The sequence below is a fragment of the Clupea harengus genome, chromosome 1 (genome assembly GCF_900700415.2).
Source record: "Clupea harengus chromosome 1, Ch_v2.0.2, whole genome shotgun sequence".
Classification (NCBI taxonomy): Eukaryota; Metazoa; Chordata; class Actinopteri; order Clupeiformes; family Clupeidae; genus Clupea; species Clupea harengus.
Window position 1 is genome coordinate 17640038 of NC_045152.1, and position 22633 is coordinate 17662670.

Below are 22633 nucleotides of genomic sequence, written 5' to 3' on the forward strand. Positions count from 1 at the left end.
GCTGTTGCAGCAGAGTCTCAGCACACAAGCTTCACTCAGTGAGTCACTCAGTCACAGTGTTAAATAATATCTCTTCACAGTTGACAACTTTCAAGGCTGATTTAAGGGTGACAATTGGTGACAATGACAAAAACAGGTGTATTGAACGCATTGAAGTCAATGGATTTTTGTTTTCATGCTAGCGTGGGACAGGACATGAAAGTGTGTCTCATGCCAAAAGCGTGAGGGTCGGCAACCCTGTCTGATTGTATTTCTCGCTAAACCATGAAATAAACTAAACTCATTTTATTAGTGGGTCTCCCATAGTTTTATTTCCAGGAAGCAAACATACGAGTGAAAATGTGCATCTGTACGTCTGCTAAATGAATAAATAGTGTAAATAGATCAAATTTTCTCTTGACGCTAAACTGGTGATTGAAAACTCGCATGCACACTTGTCATCTGGCACAAGTCGACACTAAATGTTGGCGCTGCTTGGACTGTTCTGATGACGAAATGTGCGTGATGCGCACGCGCACCATGTGCAGACCGTGTCTGTGGGAGCATAATTGCTGCCTTAAGAGTTATTAAATTGTAGTGGACACTGTTGTGTGAACTATCTCTTCTAGCTGGTTTTCATATCTCTGTTGCGTGTGCTGATTTTGCTGTTTGACTGGAAAATGTCGTTCATTCAGAAAATCCTGTTTGGCTCACTCCTGTATACCCCATGAGGCAGTGACGTGCGGTGAGGTTCGTGGCTGGTAAGGCACTGATTCTTTCAGAGTCAAATTTACAAATACATAAACCCAATAGAGTATCTAAGATCACCATTTAATTGGCAGCTTTCACATTGACTACCGGTTGTTTTTCATATCAGCATTCTTTACACACACATAGGTAAGGTGCATACAGTAGGGAGCTGCTAGCTTGTGATGAACTCGTGTAAATATTATGCACTCATGAATATGAACTCTTTCTTACGAAGTTGCACAAGCACCCTGAGGGTTTCTACCTTTTCCCATTATAATTGTAATAGTTAAATCGAGGAGACTATAACATCAGCTAGATAACCAGCTATCATTTCATGCAAATTGAACTTCCGATTAACTCGTAAGGTTATTAAGTGTCCTTAGCTAGCTAATTAGCTAACGTAGCAACAGGATAACCATTGCAACCAGGAAACACAATTTACCTACAATTTAAGTTTAATTTCCAAAATTAGCTCACCAATAAAAAGCAGTCTTGGGTTCAAAGTGATCACAACCACTTGTGTGATGTTAAATGGCTTCACATAGACATAAAACAATCCCAAGAGAAATAATGGGAAATCAACGGGGCTGCCGCTGTAAGTTCAAAACCAAATGTATTCTTGAGGTTCCAAACATGTTCAAAGGAATTTGGCTTTGAATGTGAGAAGTCGATCGAGTTATCTTCTGTCCCGTCGCTTGAAGCATACCTTTTAGCTCCGGCATGGGTATCCCATTATTAATCATTTCACGTTTGGACTGAAAGTCCAGTTTTGAGAACTGCTTCAGCTTAGCAATAAAATCTTCCATTCCACAGAAGTGTAGAAGAAGAGCAACGTTCCCCAGCATAACCCCGACAGGTGCGCTTTCGCACGCCCCCTTCATTGAGGCAGAGGTACTGTGTGCCTCACCTACATGATTTTTCAATGCGTTTTGAGCTCAGCTCAAAGGTTCTACGCATGCGCACGCATGCGCAAAACCCAGTTTGGAGCGATTGCGCAATCCTAGGTGAGGCACTGCCTCACTAGCTCCCATAGACAATACATGGTGCCTAACCTGACCGCACGTCCCTTGTTTTCTCCCGTCTATTTGAGTAGGACATGCGCAAATTCAGCGAATTCAGCGATTTTGATTATAAAAATGCTCGAAATGATTGGAATCATGCAGAAATTACACCTATACCACAGATTAGTAGAGAAATATGAAGATTTATTTTATTTTATAATTTTTTTTATAAAATAATTTTTTTTTTTTTTACTTTTCAAGATGACAAGTGAGGCTCTGCCTCACCTGCCTCATATGACCGCACGTCCCTGCCATGAGGGGTGCACTAGCCTCGGAGGTATGTGGAGTGGAAGCAGCTGCTGCAGAACTCCAAGCCACACAAACATAACAATTATCACAACTTTTCCAACCTAGCAAATTCCATTGAGTATTCCATCAAAAGAGTCCCAAAAAAGGCACACTGAGCAAATGCCTGATGGACATTTTGAAATCAATACTGCAATAATACACCCACATGATCTTTTCCAGGGCCAGCCGATGAGCTCTGAGATTGAAGCAGATGGAGAGGGACAGTGCAATCTCAGAGCAGAGATACAGAGATAAAGAACTACACTGAGGATTAAAGGGAAGTACCCGGCCAAGCTCCAGCGGATGGGTCCCCTTTTATGTGCTGAGGTTCTGCTTAAGGTTCCTTGCTGATTAACAGGGAGTTTTTCCTTGCCCCTGTCGCCATTGTGCTTGCTCTTAGAGGGTTCAGGCACTGAGCCCTGTAAAGCGAGAACATTTTATTGTTTTGGCGCTATATACATAAATTGAATTGAATTGAAGTATTGCCATGTGAAATTTGGAGTAGATACAAACAATTATGTTTGACACGAATTTTCCAAAGGAAAGAAAAAGAAATCTAAAAAACACTAACACATGTATTACAGACCACAGAACCACAATACATATCAAAGAGAAGAATAGGCGAGATGAAAGAAAGGTTTCGACAGTTTCAGCCACTCTTAGGTCCTCTGGCAGAGTATTCCAAAGACTGGGAGCAGAAACACTAAACTAAACGCTGCCTCATGGTCTTGGCTTTTGGAACTGTTAAGAGTTCAGTGCCAGAGGACCTCAGGGATCTACTGGGTGTGTATCTTGAGAGCATGCCTGACATATGTTCAGGTGCATGACTATGGAGTGATTTATAGACTAGTAAAATAATCTTGAAATCTATTCTGCAACTAACGGGTAACCAGTGAAGTGATTTTAAGACTGGTGTATTGTGCGCCCCTCGTCTGGTCTTGGTAAGGACTCATGCTGCAGCATTCTGTATCATGTGTAGTTGACTAATGGCTTTCTTCTGTAGACCAGACAAGATGATCTTGTTCTTACTCACCCAAACAGACAGAGTAGTCCTCAACAGGATGACGCAGTGCTCAGCTGCAGTGGGTTTTATAACCGCTGTTTCATGAGGCCCCAGGCCTATATCTGCATTGTCCTTCACAACTAATGAGCCAAGTGCCTGTGCCTGTGCCTGTGTGTCTTGGCCCAAATGCAAACAGGCGCACACACACACACACACACACACACACACACACACACACACACACACACACACACTGGCATTTGGGTGATTTGGATGCATCTTTATTCTGATTCATTGATTTCATGGTTGTTTTCAACAACACAATGCTTTTTTTTTGCTTTTTTAGCCTTTTATAGGAGAGTGAGGATTAGACAGGAAGTGAATAGAAGACAGAGTGGGCTTGTGAAAGGACCAGAACCTGGGTTCTTGTAGGCACTGGACCCGTCCGTGGTGTGGAACACGGCAATGCTTATTTAAGTAAAGGAACACAGAGTCCTACGCCAGGGAGTCTGTGTGTTTGTATGCACATTTGTAGTGTTGTGAGTCTGTGTGTTTGTGTGTTTGTACGCACATTTGTAGTGTTGTGAGTCTGTGTGTTTGTGTGTTTGTGCGCACATTTGTAGTGTTGTGAGTGTGTGTTTATATGCACATTTGTAGTGTTGTGAGTCTGTGTGTTTGTGTGTTTGTATGCACATTTTTTGTGTTGTGAGTCTGTGTGTTTGTGCGCACATTTGTAGTGTTGTGAGACTGTGTGTTTGTACGCACATTTGTAGTGTTGTGAGTCTGTGTGTTTTTACGCACATTTGTAGTGTTGTGAGTCTGTGTGTTTGTGTGTTTGTATGCACATTTGTTGTGTTGTGAGTCTGTGTGTTTGTATGCACATTTGTTGTGTTGTGAGTCTGTGTGTTTGTATGCACATTTGTAGTGTTGGTGTGTTTTAGTATTCAGTGTTTCATGAGTCCCTCTGTCGCCTGTATGTATATCTGTCATCGCTCTAAGCTGCCCTCCTTTTTCAGTCCTCATCTTCTCGCCTTCTCTCTCTTTCTCTCCCTCTCTACCAAACGGCCACATGAATACACACACACACACACATGGAGTCACACACACATAAAAACAAAAACACCCTGCCACACCAACACACACACACACACACACACACACACACACACACAAACACACACACACACACACACACACACACACACACACACACACACACACACACACACACACACACACAGCTAGAGAGGCATCAGTTCAGCATGAGTGGGTACTCCATGTGCTGTGAGCCTTCTCTTCAGCCTCCTGATGGAGTGATGGGATATACAGTATATAGGGCAAGTGTTCTTGTGTGTGTGTATGTGTGTGTGTGTGTGTGTGTGTGTGTGTGTGTGTGTTTGTGTGTGTGTGTGTGTGTGTGTGTGTGTGTGTGTGTGTGTGTGTGTGTGTTTGTGTGTGTGTGTGTGTGTGTGTGTGTGTGTGTGTGTGTGTGTGTGTCGGTGTGGCAGGGTGTTTTTGTTTTTATGTGTGTGTGATTTTATGCATCTCTGTTTAGCCAGAGGACAGTCCAGAGGAGACTGTTTATCAGGGAGCATGCTGTTTTAATTAGATTCCCAAAAGCACTTTATCACTTAATGCAAATCAACAGTCTCTAATCAATTTATTTCTGCTGATAAAACGACCCCCATTACCATATCCTTGGCTAAATGATAAATAATATCAAGAACATCTCCCGTATTCTGAGATGCTCCCCAGGTCTTCTCTCCATCAAGGCCTGTTTGGCTTGAAATATTTTGGACAGGGCGTCAACAACCTTAAAGTTTCCAGTGGAGATGCAAACAGCCTGTGGGACATTCAGCCTGACAGGAGAGCAGTGAATGCCATCATCAGTCCCTCCTATCAGGGACACTCTTCCACAGGCTTCCCTTCACTCCGCTGGAGGAGAGCAGTGAATGCCATCAACAGTCCCTCCTATCAGGGACACTCTTCCACAGGCTTCCCTTCACTCTGGGGGAGAGCTGGAGTGCCCCACTTCTGCTGTCAGTCCCTGCATCACCAGATCCAAAAGCGTCCTGACAGCTTTCATCCTTATTCACATGGTCTCTCACTCATTTTCAACTATTTACTCCCAAACCCAAGACGAGAGATGTTCCAGATGAAATTGAAAAGTGCTAAATAGTATTCTGTATAATAATAAAATAGTATTCTAAATAGATGTTGCTGTATGGTTGTGTGGCCAGTAATGAGAATGAGATGAAGATGAAGATGTTGCTGTATGATTGTGTGGCCAGTAATGAGAATGCTGACATGGCCGTCATGATTTAGTTAGAATGTCCACAGATCCAGAGGTTTCAGTTCTAACTCTTTCAGATTCCTGCTGGGAAAGTGTTAACCATTTTAGTTGTTTATGTCTGTTTCTCTGAGCTACACATACATTGCACACACATAATACCTCTCACTTATATAACACCTCACACACACACACACACACACACACACACACACACACACACACACACACACACACACACACACTCTGCAGGAAGTCTGCTCTCCCTTTGGATAGCTCATGTTAACAGCCTCTCAGAAGCTTTTTTGTCTCATAGTCTCAGCTGGAGGGTTATAAAAGCATTTAGAGATTTTTTTTTCTCTTCCTTTTTTTCTCTTCCTGAAATGTGCTTTAATTGAGGGCTCCTGTGGTACATGTGCATTGGTGAGCGCCGTTGCCACGACAACCACAATATTAGGCAAGCACTCAAGCGAGACCTGGAGGTCCTTTGCTCTCAGAATCAATCATTCGTTATAAACAGGGCCTTGCACTTGGTTGCGTGTCACACAAAATACCCCCTCTGTTCTGCCCCTGCTGCCCCTCATGCAGTCACCCACCTCTCTCCGGGGGCTGTTCTTGATGGTGGGTCTTTGAAGTGAAGGAGTGGTATTACCCCTGATGTTTCACAATGGGCCCACTCTACAGACCACAGAAACACTTAAGATAGGCAGCTAACAGATGCAGCATTCTGCATTCAGCCCCTGACTCATGCACAAGAGAACCTTTGGAACTAATCAGAGCAAGCAACACGTTAACCTTTGATTTGGTCTTTGGGCTAATTTGCGGGTCTGTTACACAGACAAAGATAAAGAACTCTTTAGACAAATTTTCCTTGAGATGAGATATGGCCAGAGGCAGATAAGGTCCAGAGTTAGCCGCCGTCTGGAGGTCTTCTTCTAGGTCTTCTGGATGTCATGGTTTTGAACTAACCCCAAGCCTAACTACTATGTCCAGGTTTGGGCAGGATCAGTACTGCAGTGCCCTTTGTGTTGCAGAGCCAGGATGGATGAAGCAGAGAAGTACCAGCAGAGACTGCAGGCCATCGCTGTGAGTTCCACACCATCCCGTGGACGTTTGCGCTGCTGTTTTACCTGACCACCCGTTGCCCTGAGCTGCTGTTCTGGGTTCAGTTTAAAGTAGCTTTAACCATGGTGGACTAGAGGCAGAAGCTGGCGATAGGCCTGTGTGTTGTGTGTTGTGTTAAAGAATGTGTGTAGTCTACTGGGGGGTCAGCCAGGGCCTTCATGGAGAGGTCAGGCCTAGCTCTTTGACCGAGAGGCAATGCTTCATTTCCCATCCAATGTGTCCCACCAAAGGCTGGTGATCTGTGAAACAGCAGGTCAAAGTTCACGTAGAAGTTCACAACCAACATGAGAACGGAAAACACACACAAGCCAATGCCAACAAAAATATAGAGCAAATATAGAGATTTAGTAGATACAGAATGGCTAGCTTAAAATGTTTAGTGTTAGCAGAATGAGCATATTCTGACATTAATATATTATAATTTTTCATTATCTTTACCTGTGATATTTGTGTAATTTATATAAATCCATTATTATATTATATTATATTATAATGTACTGAAACGAATTGAGAGATTACCATATTCCACCTTTTGAGCCTGTGCTGTGTCTGAGCTGTTAATTCAATTCGGAAGAGGATTAGATTCTCTTAAAGTAATCCAATTCAAAGCACGGGTGGATAGGGGGAGGCATTTTATTTCTGGACTATTTTCACATCAAAAGTGTCTGCTTCTTATTATATAGAGATATCCTTCTCACTGAGACATCCACAAAGGAAAGGATGAGAAAGAGAGAGAGAGAGAGTGAAAGGGAGAGAAAGGGAGATGAAAGAGAGAATGGAGGAGAAAGAGAGAGTTGAAACATCTAGTATGCCTTCTTTAATACGCAGGTACAGGCATCAACAGTGATGCGTATTCAGAGGATTATGCCCTGTTTTGTATTTCTCTTGCTCTCTCTTCCTTACAGTTTAGCTTTTTCTTCTTCAGGAGAAGAGGAGGTTACAGGAGGAAGAAGAGCGATTACGACGTGAGGTGGAGGAAGAATGGCTGAAGCTGGCTCAGAGCAAGGTTTGATCTCATACACACACACACACACACACACACACACACACACACACACACATGGAATGGTGCTTTGCTGTTCTGCCCCATAGTTGAACACACATAAACTTGTACACAACCTCATATACACACAAACACGCACACACGGACTGGTGTACATGTACGCACGCAAACATACACATTATCTCCTGATGGTAAGACAAAGGACGCTACACCAGTTTAATTATGATTTGATTGGACTAAGGTGGTGCCCAACAGAATATTTGTATGCAGTATAAAAGGGATTACCGACTTGAATATTTGTATACAGTATAAAAGGGATTACCGACTTGTCAGATGTTTATCATGTTCTCCTCATCTGTGGCGGGTCAGTCCGACGGCAAAGGAAGTCCCACCCGAAACATGGGGAACACTGGCGGTGGTTCCTGGCGTAGTTAGCCAGGTGAACTCCTGTGATGGCTGTGGGGAGCACAGACATGGCCTTGGCCAAACCCATTCACCTCTGCTATAAAGAGAGGCCTGGAGCAGTTTGCATTTTTTGCTGGATTTCTTTGATATTTTCCACTTTTTCCTCTGTTTTTCTTATGTTTACTTCTATATTTTGCCTTGGGATTTCTCTTGCTATTTCATCATTTGCATTTTGTGTTGTACTTATGGTTTGCTTGAGTTTTTTTTCCTCGCCTTAATAAAGCCATATTTCTTTGCACCCTCACCCTCACTCTGAGCTTTGGCCACACCCACTCACAGAGGTTAACCCTTGGGTGGGCTCTGTCTCACACGCCTATGGCATGACACACACCTTACAGCACCTTAGCTGTCAGTTATACTGGAAACAGTTCACATTCTGCTGTAGCGCCCTCATCGCCACCATGCAATAACATCCTGTCCAGCAAGGTTCAGCAGAGGCTTTGATGTGGCCCTCTGGGGTGAAACACTAGAATAACTATGAAGCGTCAGCTCTCCTCACATGCCTCAGCCTCAGTACTCTGACTGCCTCTCCTCACATGCCTCAACCTCACCACTCTGACTGCCTCTCCTCACATGCCTCAGCCTCATTCTCAGCACTCTGACTGCCTCTGACAGGTGGCTGTTACCAGGCTCACTGTCTCTCAGTGTCACTGCACATCTTTACTGAGGGGCCCGGCACGGAGCTAAAGAGGGAAGGACAGGGAGAGACGCTTATCTGGGAGAGAAGGAGATGGAGAAAGGATAGGGACACAGAGAAGGGGAAGGAGAACTACAGACTTGACATGAGAGAGAAACTAACAGCAAAAGAGAGGGGTGCAGTGTTGGATCATGGTGTATTTGATCAATTTACTGATCCACATACTGTTGCCTTGGATGCCCATGCTCAGGGTGGGCTGGGAAAAGTTGAGAGAGTTGTTAGAATGGAAGCAGTCATTAAATTACTGCTTATATTACATTACATCACTCTTGCAGTCATTACATTACTGCTTATATTAAATGACATCACCCTTGCAGTCATTATATTACTGCTTATATTACATTACATCACCCTTGCTCTTCTCCAACTCCAAGTTCACTCCAAGCATTTGGATCATTCGTCTCATTCTGCCTCTCTCTCTTTATCGCTCTCATTCTCTCACTTGCACTTTTTCTCTTCCCCTTTTGCTCTCTCTCACTCTCAGAGGAAGTCCCTGAGGGACCAGTGGCTAATGGATGTGCCCAACACCACGGCTGCAGACGGCCCTGGGCCTCCAGCTCCACTCTGGCCTCCAGCACAGAGAACAGAGGGGCAGGAGAAGGAGTGAGACCACCCCTCCTCCTGAATGACCCCAATGACTCAACCTCTCTCACACACACACACACACACACACACACACACACACAAACACATACACACCTCCTTCCCCCTCTCTCTCTCTATCTCAGCCTTGTGGCTTGTGTCTGGAATAGGCATCACTTACGTAAAGCCTCATTAAGACCCCTAACTGTGTGTTTGTGTCTGTGAGTTCATTGAAAGGTGAGGAATGGCCTTAATTTGTGTGTATGGGTCTCTGCACCCAGTAATGATTCTGGAGGAGAGTGAAGACCCTGTTCTGGTGGATTGTGATGTTCATGTCCATGTTTCCCTGCTAGGGACACTGAAGAGGAGGAGGGTAAGACTCAGAACGAGGAGGAGGAGGAGGAGGAGGAGGAGGAGACGCCAGTCCAGGATGGCAGTCAGACAAACTCAACAGAGAACAACACACATGCATCCTGTCAGGTAGATATCAACAAAAACACACTCACAGAGAACAACACACATGCATCCTGTCAGGTAGATATCAACAAAAACACACTCACAGAGAACAACACACATGCATCCTGTCAGGTAGATATCAACAAACACACACACTCACAAAAGAACAACACACATGCATCCGATCAGGTAGATATCAACAAACACACACACTCACAAAAGCAGAGCACCATATTCCAACAAGAACACGTCTCAGTCAAGACTCAGCTGTGGTTGGCTCTAGATATGGATACATATAGCAATACATAAAATTGCTGTTTGCTAATGATAGCCCAATGATATTCAGATCTTGAACGGGTGTCAGTCAGAGTCCATGTTTGACACAAAGCACTGAGTGGGTGTCTCTCCTGCCCCCTTCAGGCTGCTCCTAGCAGTGCAGTGTTTTTTCTAGCATTTCCCACCACCTCAGTCCAAACCACAGTAATAGGACTCCCTCATTCATTTCAGAGACCTGGCATGTGAGTCTTTCATATGCATCTTCATAGACATAGCCTGAAGGAAGCAGGGATCAAACATGGATCACGACGCAGGCTGTTGTGGCATACACTTGCACGGGCATGTTTGCATGCATGCATGTGTGCGTGCGCTCTCACACATACACACAGACACAGATCACACATACAGTAGATGCACAGTCAGTGCATTTATTTGGCTTGTTGTTGCTTGTTGTGTTTGTTGTGCCAGCCGTGTAAATAAGTTAAATAATTTATAAGCTGAACTGGGCTCTCTTTTCCTCATGGGTTTGCATGTGAAGTATTTCTCATAGACTTGCAGGGAGACAATAAGGGCTTCATGTATCTTTGGTAGATGTGTAGTACTGCTGTGTTGAAACTAAATGCACATCATGCGCACAAATAATTTTCTCTTTCCAAACAGGTTGACACAGAAGATGACACAGACGAGAAAGGTAAGAGTGCTTTCTATACAAGGCATACACTATTCATCTCCAACTCGTCTATACCAGTCTCTCTCTCGTTGTCATATGCTGAAGCCCAGCGATCTGTATCTGTTTGCAGAGAGTCACGCTGAAGTGGAAGAAACCGCTCTTCTCCCCAATAGCTCCCTCCCCATTCAGAATGGAGGTGAGGACAGATCAGGTATGGAGTCTCAGTATGATGAACGCACACACACACACACACACGCAAGCACGCACGCACACACGCACAAACGCACACACACACACACACGCACACACGCACACACACGCACACACACACACACACACGCACACACACGCACACACACACACACACACATGCAAGCACGCACACACGCACACTCACACACACACACATACACACTCAGCTGGAACTCATTACTAATATGGTATTTCTTATTGGGATTTCTGTACTTTCAACAAAGCATCCTATGGCATAGCTTCTATCTCAAGAGTGATAAATAGTGTAGTTTACCCTGACAAGCTAACACTCTCTGCATAACATGCTACATGATTATTGCTCCCGACTGTGACATAACAAGTGCGAACTTTGGCTGTAGCTATAATATAGAGCCCCAGCACCAGACTGTCACACGTTTACTCCAAGAAACAATAGGAATGTGAGAAGGGTTTCAGTACACATACTCATTTGAATGTGAGAAGGGTTTCAGTACACATACTCATTTGAACGTGAGAAGGGTTTCAGTACACATACTCATTTGAGGCAGAAATACGTGACAATATCATGTGACAAAAATTAGCATCTTTGCTAAATGTCCATGCTTCTTTTCTACATTACACAGTCTGTACAGCATATTGGAACCCTTGAATGCCGACTCCAATATGGCCAGTGTCTCTCTCCAGCCAGCCCATCCCACCACAGCTGAGATCTCACTGCATGGCCTCTGACAAACCCTCTGCTAAATCTCAATGGGCCAAAACTGGAAGGGCTATTTTACACTAACTCAAGCAGGTCTAAATGTGTGTGGAGGTCACACAGGCTTTTTAACCAGAGCGGTGTGACCATTGGCCTTCGGGCCAGCCAATTAGGTTTGCTTGGGCTGGGGAGGGGGTTTAGGGTTCCATCCCTGTCCCCTAAAAACCATAGCCTCCCCTCCCTAGGAGATGGTTTGATGATGATGGGCACACAGGATAAAGGCGTGTGTGTGTGTGTGTGTGTGTGTGTGTGCCTGCCTGTCTGTGTGTGTGTGTGTGTGTATATTTGAGTGTGTATGTGTGTGTGTGTGTGTGCGTGCATGTTTGCATGTATGTGTCAGTGAGTGTGTGTGTGTGTGCATGTGAGAGAGCTTAAGTCAGGATGGAGGCACGTTAGAGAGTGGCTACACGCTGTGCTTAAATATAGCCTCGCTGCTGCCTTGTTATTGTTTTCCCCTCGTTTCTGTTTGTTCATTTTGCATGCCTTGAAGCTATTGCAGAGGGACTAAAAATGGATGATGTCTACATCTGTGTGTGTGGTCAGTGTGCATATGTATGTGTGTGTGTGTGTGTGTGTGTGTGTGTGTGTGTGTGTGTGTGTGTGTGTGTGTGTATTCACTAAGGGAAGGAGGGGGTTGTGAGACGGTTTTGAATGTTGTTTGTTCTCTAAAGCAGAGGGATGTGTGTGTGTGTGTGTGTGTGTGTGTGTGTGTGTGTGTGTGTGTGTGTGTGTGTGTGTGTGTGTGTGTGTGTGTGTGTGTGTGTGTGTGTGTGTGTGAAAGGTACCGTTTGTAAGTGCCTGCATATGTGCCATGTGTTTTATTTGGACACATGTATTTATTAGTGTGACTGCTCGATCACACAGCACTGTGAACCCCTAGTGCTCTTCTTCAGCTTTATCTTCTTTACCTTATCATTCCACCCATTTGTGTCGGTTTCCTGTGATGTTGTGATATCCAGTGTCACCAAGGGCAGTAAGTATGCCTGAGGGTGGATCTCAAAAACTGGCAGCATGAAAACACATCATTCCTGAAATAAAAGTGCAGACCATCTCTCTCTCAACATATCCCATCTCTCTCTCAACATATCCCATCTCTCTCTCAACATATCCCATCTCTCTCTCTCAACGTATCCCATCTCTCTCTCAACATATCCCATCTCTCTCTCAACGTATACCATCTCTCTCTCAACATATCCCATCTCTCTCTCAACGTATCCCATCTCTCTCTCAACGTATCCCATCTCTCTCTCAACGTATCCCATCTCTCTCTCAACATATCCCATCTCTCTCTCAACGTATCCCATCTCTCTTTCAACATATCCCCAAGTTCTTTGCAGAAAGGCATCAAAGTCTTTGCTGTATGTGCCAAGACTCACGACTGTTCTGTGTGCTGGTAGATGTTGACTTGTCATCTCATACCATTTGGTGAGTGGTACAAGTTTTTCAGATGGCTGAATATCCCACGTGTGACCTCTCTGTTTTGTCCCCCTCTTCCCTCTGTCTCCACAGTGCTGGGGATGCTGGAGGTGAGGGTAGAGAAGGATCTGAGGACGGGGGCCACTGTGATTACGTCCGTGGCCCCCCTGCCTCCCGGGGACCACCCCGGTGTGACAGAGGTGGAGATGGTGTTCGACGACGGCCGTAAGAGCGTCAGAGCAGTGAGGGGGTCTCTGAGCGCAGCCGCCCAGCCCAGCGCAGAGGAGCTGGGGCAGGTGCTGAACACCCTGGCTGAGGTCGGAGTCCCTGCCCTGCTGGAGGTCCGGGGGCTGGTACCACCATCTGTAGAGGGACAGGGTGGACGAGAGGAAGCCGAGGCTGCGAAGGAGGCAGAGGCAGAGTCAGAGGAGGCCGAACTGGAGGCAGAGGCAGAGTCAGAGGACAGAGACCAGGCCGCCGACTCAGGGTCCTCCCATAAGAGCTCCCAGGAACTGGAGCCTGAGGAGGATGCTGTTGACAGCAGAGGGGAGAGCGTAGGAGATGCAGATAGCGTGAATGAAAAGGGTGAAGAGACAGATGAACATGATAATGTTATTGATACAGAGGAGGAGGAGGACGAGGAGGAGGAAGAGGAGATGTTTAGGCCTGAGGAGGGCTTGGATCCTATCACTCTGACCTTTCTGGGCTTCAGTCAGGCAGCAACCGACCCTGGCCAGGGGAACCAGGATGACGGAACGCTTGTCAGAGTAGAGCGGGTCTTTGTGCGTGAAGATAGCGATGAGGAGGAAGAGGGAAGGGAGGGAGAGGAGTATTCCCAGGACCATGAGCTGGCGTGTCCTCAGACAGAGATCAGCCACACTTCTACTAGTCCAGTCCTGGGGACTCATGAAAGGCAGCCTGGAGCAGAGGGACTTGCAGAGATGGCTGACCCAGGTCTGGAGACTCATGAAAGACAGCCTGGAGCAGAGGGACTTGCAGAGATGGCTGACCCAAGTCTGGAGACTCATTTAGCCACCCAGACAGACTGGCCACAAGCAAGACAGGGAGGTGGCGACACAGAGGAGAAGAGACACAGGAGCACAGACACCGAGGCTATAGACCCAGCGAGGGCTGCGGCATCAGGGCACGACCCAGACCGAGGTTCCCCGGAGGTCCCTCTTCACCTCTTGTCGTGTCCCACCTTGGGTACCAGGACTGAGGGGGCAGAGATGGAGGGAGAGATGGGCCGAGGGGAGGGAGCTGTGGAGAAGGAGTCACTGGATGATGTGTTTCAGGACGTCGGTCTGGAAGACCCCCAGCTAAGTCCAGCCCGGGACCCAGAGTGGCAGTCCTCCTGTGGAGAGCCAAGCAGAGCAGAGGGAGTGGGCAGTCCAAAGCACAAGACCTGCCAGTGCTGCTCCGTCATGTGAGGTCATAGATAGCACACACTCTCACTCTCTCTCTGTCTTTACCCTTCTCTCTCTCTGTTCATCTCTCTCTCTCTCTCTCTCAAGCTCTCTCTCTCTCTCTCTCTCTCTCTCTCTCTCTCTCTCTCTCTCTTTCTTAATACTTGACCAACAACATGCCTGATCTCATCTGTCCTTCAGAGGTGCTCTTCAAACGGCACTCCTTCAATGGACTTATGCACTGTGTTTTGTCGCCACCTGCTGTTTTTAAGCCAGAAGTATTATCAGAATTGAGGCTTTCACTGCCATGTATCATGTCAGGAGTACTGTGCTGATTGCTGTCAATTTAAAGTGGGAGGTTGTGATTTTAATTTTGCATTAGATTGAATGTGCATTTGGTGTGCCTTAATTTTATGTATTAATAAATAAATCAAAGCAACATTTGGAGGTTTCTTTGCAGAAAATGGGTCCACTATTCTAAATAAAGAATATAGATGCCAAATGTGACCTTATGGAGTGAGGGTATATGTGCATGTGTGTGGTTGCAGAATTGTCTGATATATACTTTACCCTGCTGTAATTGTATGAAAGACTTTAAATGGACAGTATTCCATTTTTTTCTTAACATTTAGTCTATGTCTTTTGTTTATTTGGATAAATGGAATTAAAAAACATCTTGGCTCACTATATGAATGCATATTTTTCATTTCACTTAAATTTCTAGAAAAAAACCTGCACACCTACCATCAGGTACAGTATAGCCTCTCAGCTCAGCGCCCTCATGTACAAGGTCTCAATTGTACGGTGGTTCAGTGTCCTTGTGTTGAAGTCACATTCACAGGAAGAAGAGGAAAACACATAAGTTCCTCTTGTAAGTGAAATGTCTTCCTCATCGTTCTCATTGTTAATCAAGCCCTTGGACGCATGGGTTACTAAACATTGCATTTATATGTGGTTTCAATTAAGATGATGACGTATTTAATCAGTTTACATTTGCTATGACTGTTTCTTAGAGTACCTTTTTGTAGTGTCTAAGTATATAACTGTGTAGAGAAAGCACAACATGTCCACTGGATTGTCCACTGCAGTATACAACAGAATTGAGTCCACCCCTGTGCAGTATCACTGCAATGTCAAAGGATTCTACAACCCCATATCAGAAAAAGTTGGGACGGTATGGAAAATGCAAATAAAAAAGAAAGCAGTGATTTATAAATTTACCTTGACTTCTATTTCATTGCAGACAGTATGAACACAAGATATTTCATGTTTTGTTGTAAATATACATCTATGCCTGCAACACATTCCAAAAACAGTTGGGACGGGGGCAATTAAGGGGTAGTAATGAGATAGAATAATTAAATAATGATGTGATTTGAAACTTGTGATGTCAAAAGGTCATTGTAAGCATGCTTTGGTACAAAAGCAGCATCCAGGAAAGGCCTAGTCCTTTAGGAGCAAAGATGGGCCGAGGATCACCAGTTTGCGTGAGCAAATTATTAGAATGTGCTCTCAATATTCACCAGACTTCTTTTCATGTTCTTCAACAAAGTTTAATTTTGCAGCTTTGTGCTGAAGAACTCTGCTCAGACAGGGTCCAGCATGTTTGGCGTGAACCAGACCAGGACTACCACAGTGAACTCTGCTCAGACAGGGTCCAGCATGTTTAGCATGAACCTGGCCAGGACTACCACAGTGAATGCAAAGTCCCTGGCAGGTTCACATCATGATGGACCCCATCTGAGCCAGACAGTTGAAAAGTGTGCTGACTTTTGTTGCATTGAGTCCCTACTGTACGGCCTGTATTTTGAATGTAGTAAATGTAAACTGATTGACATTGAAGTGATATTGCACAGGTGTGTACTCTCTTCTGTTGTATACTGTATATTGTTTGAACAACTCATCCAGATAATATAGTACTAATACGTATATCTGGAGGAAGGGTTGTAAGGGGTTCGATTTTAGATCGCTACCTGTGGACTGAGCTTAAAAAAAATGGCCCTCTTATTTCTACTTATTTATTGTCATTTAGATTATTGCAATACGTTTAAAGTATATCTGCATTGTCATTTAGACAATTGTGATAGGTTTGAAGTATATCTGCATTGTCATTTAGACAATTGTGATAGGTTTGAAGTATATCTGCATTGTCATTTAGACAATTGTAATAGGTTTGAAGTATATCTGCATTACATGTGTGTTCCAGTGCAGGGGTTCAGAGTTCCGAGTGGCTGAACTTCAGCTGACACGGTTTGGTCATCTCTAATGGTAATAGTTGGTAATGGTCAAGGCATTATATCATGTTATCACTTTCACTGTACCCACACAGTTGTTCAATCAGACTACCTTAGAGCCTTGCTCCAATCTTGAGATCAAGCCTGCCAGCATCCATGACATAATCACGTTTGTTGCAATGGTGTAAACTTCGAAGAACTTCCAAACTGATACTAGTCAACAAGCATAGTAGGGATAAACAGGTTGGCCCGTGGGGGATGGGGCAGAGCAGAATTAGCTCCTCTATATAAGCCAACCTCTACACCTCTACACCTTTTACACCTTTTACACCTCTGCTGTTACTGGGATACTGATGCAGAGGCCTGTGGGAATGGGGAGGTGTGTGTGTGTGTGTGAGTGTGTGTGAGTGTGTGTGTGTGTGTGTGTGTGTGTGTGTGTGTGTGTGTGTGTGTGTGTGTGTGTGAGTGTGTGTGTGTGTGTGTGTGTGTGTGTGTGTGTGAGTGTGTGAGAGTGTGATTGTGTATGGGGATGGGGTGTGTGCTGTGGATTTAGCATGTGATCTCCTCACGGGTCAGAGCTGATAATGTCAGTCTGAGTTAGGGCTGCGCACAACCAGGTAAGCACCTCTCTCCTCCTCTCTCTTCAATGCTGTCTCTTCTCTCTGTGTCTGCTTGTGTTCATTTGATTTCTTAAGAATGCTACCATGCCCTATATGACGTAGTTGGCTGTCTATGTTATGGCAATCTGTTGCTACTCTACTGCCTGAGCTGAATGTGAGAGAGGGAGGTAAACGTCAGCCACAATTTGTTGTGACATGAAGAACTGGCTTAAGTTTTGAAGTTGGTTTCACTGTACAACACAACACTACTACAATGTAAAGAATTGGGAAAAAGGCAAACTATTTAGAGATAACTGTAGTAAAGAATAGTAGAGGCATATTAATCCAATCCAATGGAATTATCAGCACTCCTTCCAATGGCTCCCACACAATGTAGCATGTGGCTAATCCAGAGTTAGCTAATCTGACTCAATGGTGTAATTATAGCAGGACAAATCGCTCCCTCAACGGAGGCTATAGATTAAAGCAGTGGGCTTTTTTTAATTGCAAAAACAACACTCGATTGACAGTATAGACAGCAGGGTCTGAGTAGATACAGTATGACAGGTGACATATGCAACTCAAAGCCTCACAATAATCCGTCCTTGTCCTTTACTCGGGGTCAGTCTAGACGGCCTGATCTTTCTTCTTTTGATTATGAGAGTGAAGCTTAAGTGGCGCAAGAGACCGAGAGGTTAAGTTTAGGTCACAGTGGGCAGTACATGCAGATGACAGGGGCAGTCAAGCTGAAACAGGGCAGTCAAGCTGAAAATCTGCCCCCTGGTTTACCTACCCCAAGTCAACATGACATTTTAACTCTGCCAAGTCAAGTTAGTACCTCTGTCTGATAACACATCCCACCCACATTAATACTCCAATAAGCACAGTGATTAAATATAGGCCGTAATTTAGCCGTAGTCTTAGCAATGCACCACTAACCTAATCATTTCTCTGCTGGTGAGGTAAAATATTGAATACTAATGCCAAATGAAAATACCTCCTAGTCCTACACAGTGTGTTAGTATATATTTAGCAGGCTTTTGATTACTCCTGAATTCTAAAGTAGTTAGCATCTTGTGGGTGCTTGGGACAGTCTGTAGATTTCATGCTTTTGCATTTGGGGAAAATGAAGACCAACAACTGACAACACAATTTGTTTTTGAGGTACTCTGACAGGGTGGAGGACCTAACCCAGCTGTCACTGTGGACACACAGGTGTCACACAGAGACATAGAGCTTCATCACCATGGCTACACACCAGGACCACTGTTCTGGCAAACCTGACAGTAATTCTGAAGAGGAAGACCAGCACAGAAAACCTAAGCACAGTGGCCTAAGCCCAGAATCCCTGTCTTGGGAGGACGAGAACTTTCCCATTTTCACACCAAACACTGACATATCCAAGCTATCAAAGGCCAGTGAAGAAAACACAGCTGAAGAGGTTCAGAATTCACCTGGCCCATCACAGAAACAGGGGAAGATCCCAGGGTATGGAAAATTTGCTGCTTTCCTACAAGACCAAGAGGAAAATGATGAAGATTTTCTGGATGAGGATGCCCTATATGCACCTGAGGAAGAGGAAGACAACAGTCCTGGGAGAGGACAACTGGAATCTAGCTTGCACTCAGATGACGCAGAAGAAGACATGATTCCTGTACAGAATCGTAAGGTTAGCATTCCATGTGTGGAAACAGAAATACCCTGCATTTTTGCCAAGCAGGAAGGAGAAGCCCGGAATCTGATGGAGGAAGAGGATGCTCATATTGCAACAGAAAGAGAAATGGAGGCAGAATATTCCACTCATGCACACGAAGGGGGCAGTCTTATCTCTGAGGTGAGACTGGAGGCCATAAGTTCTAATGAGAAGCAACAGGGAACCACAAATGTGTATGATGAAAGAGGAGAGGCTAGGGTTTCTGTGGAAGCACAAGCCTGTGCCAACATGCCAAGTATTCATGGCCCGGCTCAAGAGGTAGAGATAATTTCAGACAAAAAGCAGGTGTCCTCTTGCCAGCAAGATAAAGAGGCACACATTTTCACGCAGCAACATGTGAGTGCCGACATAGCTACACAGGAACAAGAAAGGGCTCACACACCAAAGGATCATAAAAAAGACATGGACATTCCTTCATCAGCGGTGGGGAACACAGCGTGTCCTTCATTTGAACGGGAGGAAGTCAGTCCTAAGCTATTAGAGAAAGAGGAGCCTGCATTAACTGAATGTATCCAACAGGGGGAGTCGCTGCTTCACCGCCTGCATGTGGTGCAGCAGAAACAGCAAAGCCCTGAGGAGTCAGAGGAGTTTTCAGTCATGACCAATCAGCCAGCAGTATTTGAAGGGAATACAGAAGCTTTGGAAGGAGGAAATAATTTGACAGATCCTGACACAAACTCCTGTGGAGAGGAGAAAGATGAAGATGCTCCGTCTCCGTCTCAAGGCCTGGAAGAGCCACAGGCTAGGGCTAGTGTGGAGATGCAGCCCAGCCATGGAGATGAACAGGCTAGGGCTAGTGTGGAGATGCAGCCCAACTATGGAGATGAACAGGCTAGGGCTAGTGTGGAGATGCAGCCCAACTATGGAGATGAACAGGCTAGGGCTAGTGGGGAGATGCAGCCCAGCCATGGAGATGATCAGAGTGACAGCGGAGTGTCTGCTGACTCCTCCACATGCGGCATGCAGGAGCCCCAGGCCTATGCTGCTGCATCCACATCTGCAGCCCAGCAGCTGCCACCTGGAACCCCAGCTCAGAGGAAGCGCCATGAAAGCTGGGAGCCTGCGGGGAGCTTGCAGTCGTCCAGCAATCTTATTGGTGGTGCTGAAGAGGAAGAGGCGGAACAGATCTCTGTTCAGAAGGATCCTCTGGAGGGTCAGTGTTCCTCTGCTGGAGGGAGTGTAACCCAAGGAGGAGAGGGACAAGGTTCGGCTGGGAAGAGGACGGAACAGCAGATCAATTCTAAGGTGAATAGGGAGGAGGACTTGGTTCGGCTGGGGAAGGCGTTAGGTGAGTGTTATGTGAGGAAGTTCAAGGAGAGAAGGATGCTGTTCGAGGCCTTCCAGCAGGTCAAAACTGCTGAGACAAAACCTCCTCCTCTCCGTCCAAAAAAGATGCTCTCCACCTCCATCTCGGCATTCTCCTTATCCTCAGTGTCTAAGAGGCAGGTCCCGGAAGAGCGGATCCGTCCCTCTGTCTCTGTGATGGAACGTGCTCGCAGTCTGGAGCAGCTCAGCCAGGCCCAGGAGTTGAGCGTGCCCTGGCACAGAGACAGTGGATGGGGCAACCTGGCCGAGTCGGACGAGCGAGACAGGATCATCGTCGAAGGGGACGTCACGTTGGTTCACCGCAGGAGGTCTCTTCGTCCCACTCACAGCTCTGAATCACTTTTTGGCCACAAAGTGGACGAGAAGCAGGAAGAAGGGGTGGGTGAGGATGAGGAGGATGAGGACGAAAGCTCTGTCCTGCACAGGCAGAATCCCTTCTTTAAGCTGCGACCCTCACTGGCACTAAGGCCCGATGTGGCCAGGGACATCCGAGATGCTCGAGAGAGGGAGAAAGAGCTACGGAAGCTCAGGAGGGGTCTCTATGGAAGCTGGAAGGGTCGACGGCATAGCCGAGTCTCAGGAACCACAACAACCAGCCAAGCAGACTTAGGAAGTATGGAGGAAGGTGATTTGCTGAGGGTTTAGTACCACTTCAGTTTCATCCATATACAGTAGTTCCTTTCATGGGTTTTCAGCGATTCAGTTTGTCACTTGTTCAATATTGATTTGCACTGAAGGAGAAAGAAGGGTCCTATATTCTATTATCTCCTACTTATCATTTACTAATACTGTGTATTTCTTAAGTTAAGTAGATATTATTATTTTGTCTGACTAACTCTAAACCTAACCCAGAGAACATCCTGTAACAAAATGTACTAATATAAAAGTTAGATGGTACTTGGTACGTCAGTACAATTAACATAAACTGTGGCTAAAAGGAATAACTTACTACATAAAACTGTCTTACTTTAATATGTTTACTAGGTATATGACAACACAAACTTTTAATACATTTGTTTCATTTGACCCCACACAAGATTATCAGTCCAGAGGTAAACTGGACCTTGTGTGGCCACCTCCCTCCCCAGACGAGAAGGTTCCACAGACAGGGGACACACAGGTACAGTACAACAGCATATGACCTTGGTCTGTCTCCTGTGCACTGGTGGCGTCGAACATGACTGAAATGAAGGGTTTCTGTATGCACAATGACATGACAGTGTGCTGCTTCTCTGTCACCAGGAGCAGAAACCTCTGATCCCACCAAGTCAAAAAGCTCTGCTTTGGCAGCGCTGGGAGACCGGCACGGTGAACGGACACGTGAAGGGAGAGGACTGACACGTACTCCATGTGTCCTCAAGGACGCTGACCCCACCCCACATCACCCCAAAGAACTCACCTGACTCTCAGAACCACCAAGGAGACGTGGATCAGGACTGACTGCTGTGGGGATGCAAAGGATGGTTCCTGGATCAGACATGAGGATGAAGCAAAGAGAAAGTGCTAGATCAGCTGTACGGAGGGAATTAAATGTTTGGCAGCAGGTCTCACAAGCATTACCTCATGAGATACAATCAGAATTGAACGCACAAACTCCCAAGTGATAGGGATCTGATGAAGCCTGAACTGTGACAGAGCTCTGATGTCTTTCCTGTGTAGGATTACAATCAGTTAGGCAAGTTACACTTGGTTTAGCCTCATTACAGTAAGAGAGTAAAAATACTGGTTACATGTTCCCACTCAAGTGTTAATGTGATAGTGCTGTTACACAATCATCACATGCTGTATCGGTATGAAACAAGATATCATTTATAGTCCCAGACAAGTCTTACATCAGTGCTACTGTGATAGCAGTGTTGTTTGTTACACGTGATTATTTGTTGTATCTGTAAAGTGTTGTGATAAAACAAGGCAAATATGAACACACACATTCACATATCAACTCACAAATCAAAACTCACTCTTGCACTTTCTTGCACTTGTATCTTAACTGCTCTGTATTAGTCCAGGCAAAGTAAGTCATTTTGGAGCCAAAAATAGAACTAATTGTAAAATAATTTTTTTCAGCATAGATCATTTCTATGAGGTGTCCAGAACAACATACTAAAAGTCCTAAGAAATCCTAGTTGAGGAAAAATGTTTAATTCTCATAATGTGCTAATAATGCCAGGCAACAATACACCCCACATTTTTTTTCCTTTACTCCTATCAAAATTAAACTTTACACAATGAAAGTATCCATGAAAAGTGACATTTTTTGTATTAGAAGTTTCTTTGAAAATTAATTGTAATATGCAAATGAGCT

At 45.2% G+C, this 22633-nt stretch overlaps 3 protein-coding genes across 5 annotated transcripts; all 3 read left to right on the forward strand.

The window, feature by feature from the left end:
* The first annotated feature begins 6412 nt into the window (after positions 1-6412).
* On the forward strand, positions 6413-9308 carry LOC105891459 (paralemmin-3). The gene is made up of 3 exons (XM_031567483.2): positions 6413-6457; positions 7422-7502; positions 9146-9308. The coding sequence occupies exons 1-3, from the start codon at positions 6413-6415 to the stop codon at positions 9266-9268; spliced, it is 249 nt and encodes an 82-aa protein (XP_031423343.1). The 3' UTR covers positions 9269-9308.
* A 1162-nt stretch (positions 9309-10470) lies between these two features.
* On the forward strand, positions 10471-14515 carry LOC122133269 (retinitis pigmentosa 1-like 1 protein). 2 transcript variants are annotated; one of them, XM_042709068.1, is made up of 3 exons: positions 10471-10666; positions 10776-10856; positions 13143-14515. In XM_042709068.1, exon 3 carries the CDS (start codon positions 13151-13153, stop codon positions 14477-14479), a length of 1329 nt encoding a protein of 442 aa, XP_042565002.1. In that variant the 5' UTR covers positions 10471-10666; positions 10776-10856; positions 13143-13150; the 3' UTR covers positions 14480-14515. The 2 variants fall into 2 exon arrangements, with proteins under 2 accessions (XP_042565002.1, XP_042565000.1); XM_042709066.1 differs by lacking the exon at positions 10471-10666 and having other exon boundaries at positions 10695-10856.
* Positions 14516-17227: 2712 nt separating this feature from the next.
* Positions 17228-22397, forward strand: LOC116220796. Of its 2 annotated transcripts, XM_031569204.1 has the most exons (5): positions 17228-17306; positions 18453-19780; positions 19826-20953; positions 21366-21448; positions 21571-22397. In XM_031569204.1, the coding sequence occupies exons 2-5, from the start codon at positions 18535-18537 to the stop codon at positions 21664-21666; spliced, it is 2553 nt and encodes an 850-aa protein (XP_031425064.1). In that variant the 5' UTR covers positions 17228-17306; positions 18453-18534; the 3' UTR covers positions 21667-22397. The 2 variants fall into 2 exon arrangements, with proteins under 2 accessions (XP_031425064.1, XP_031425060.1); XM_031569200.1 differs by having other exon boundaries at positions 18453-20953.
* Positions 22398-22633: the final 236 nt, after the last annotated feature.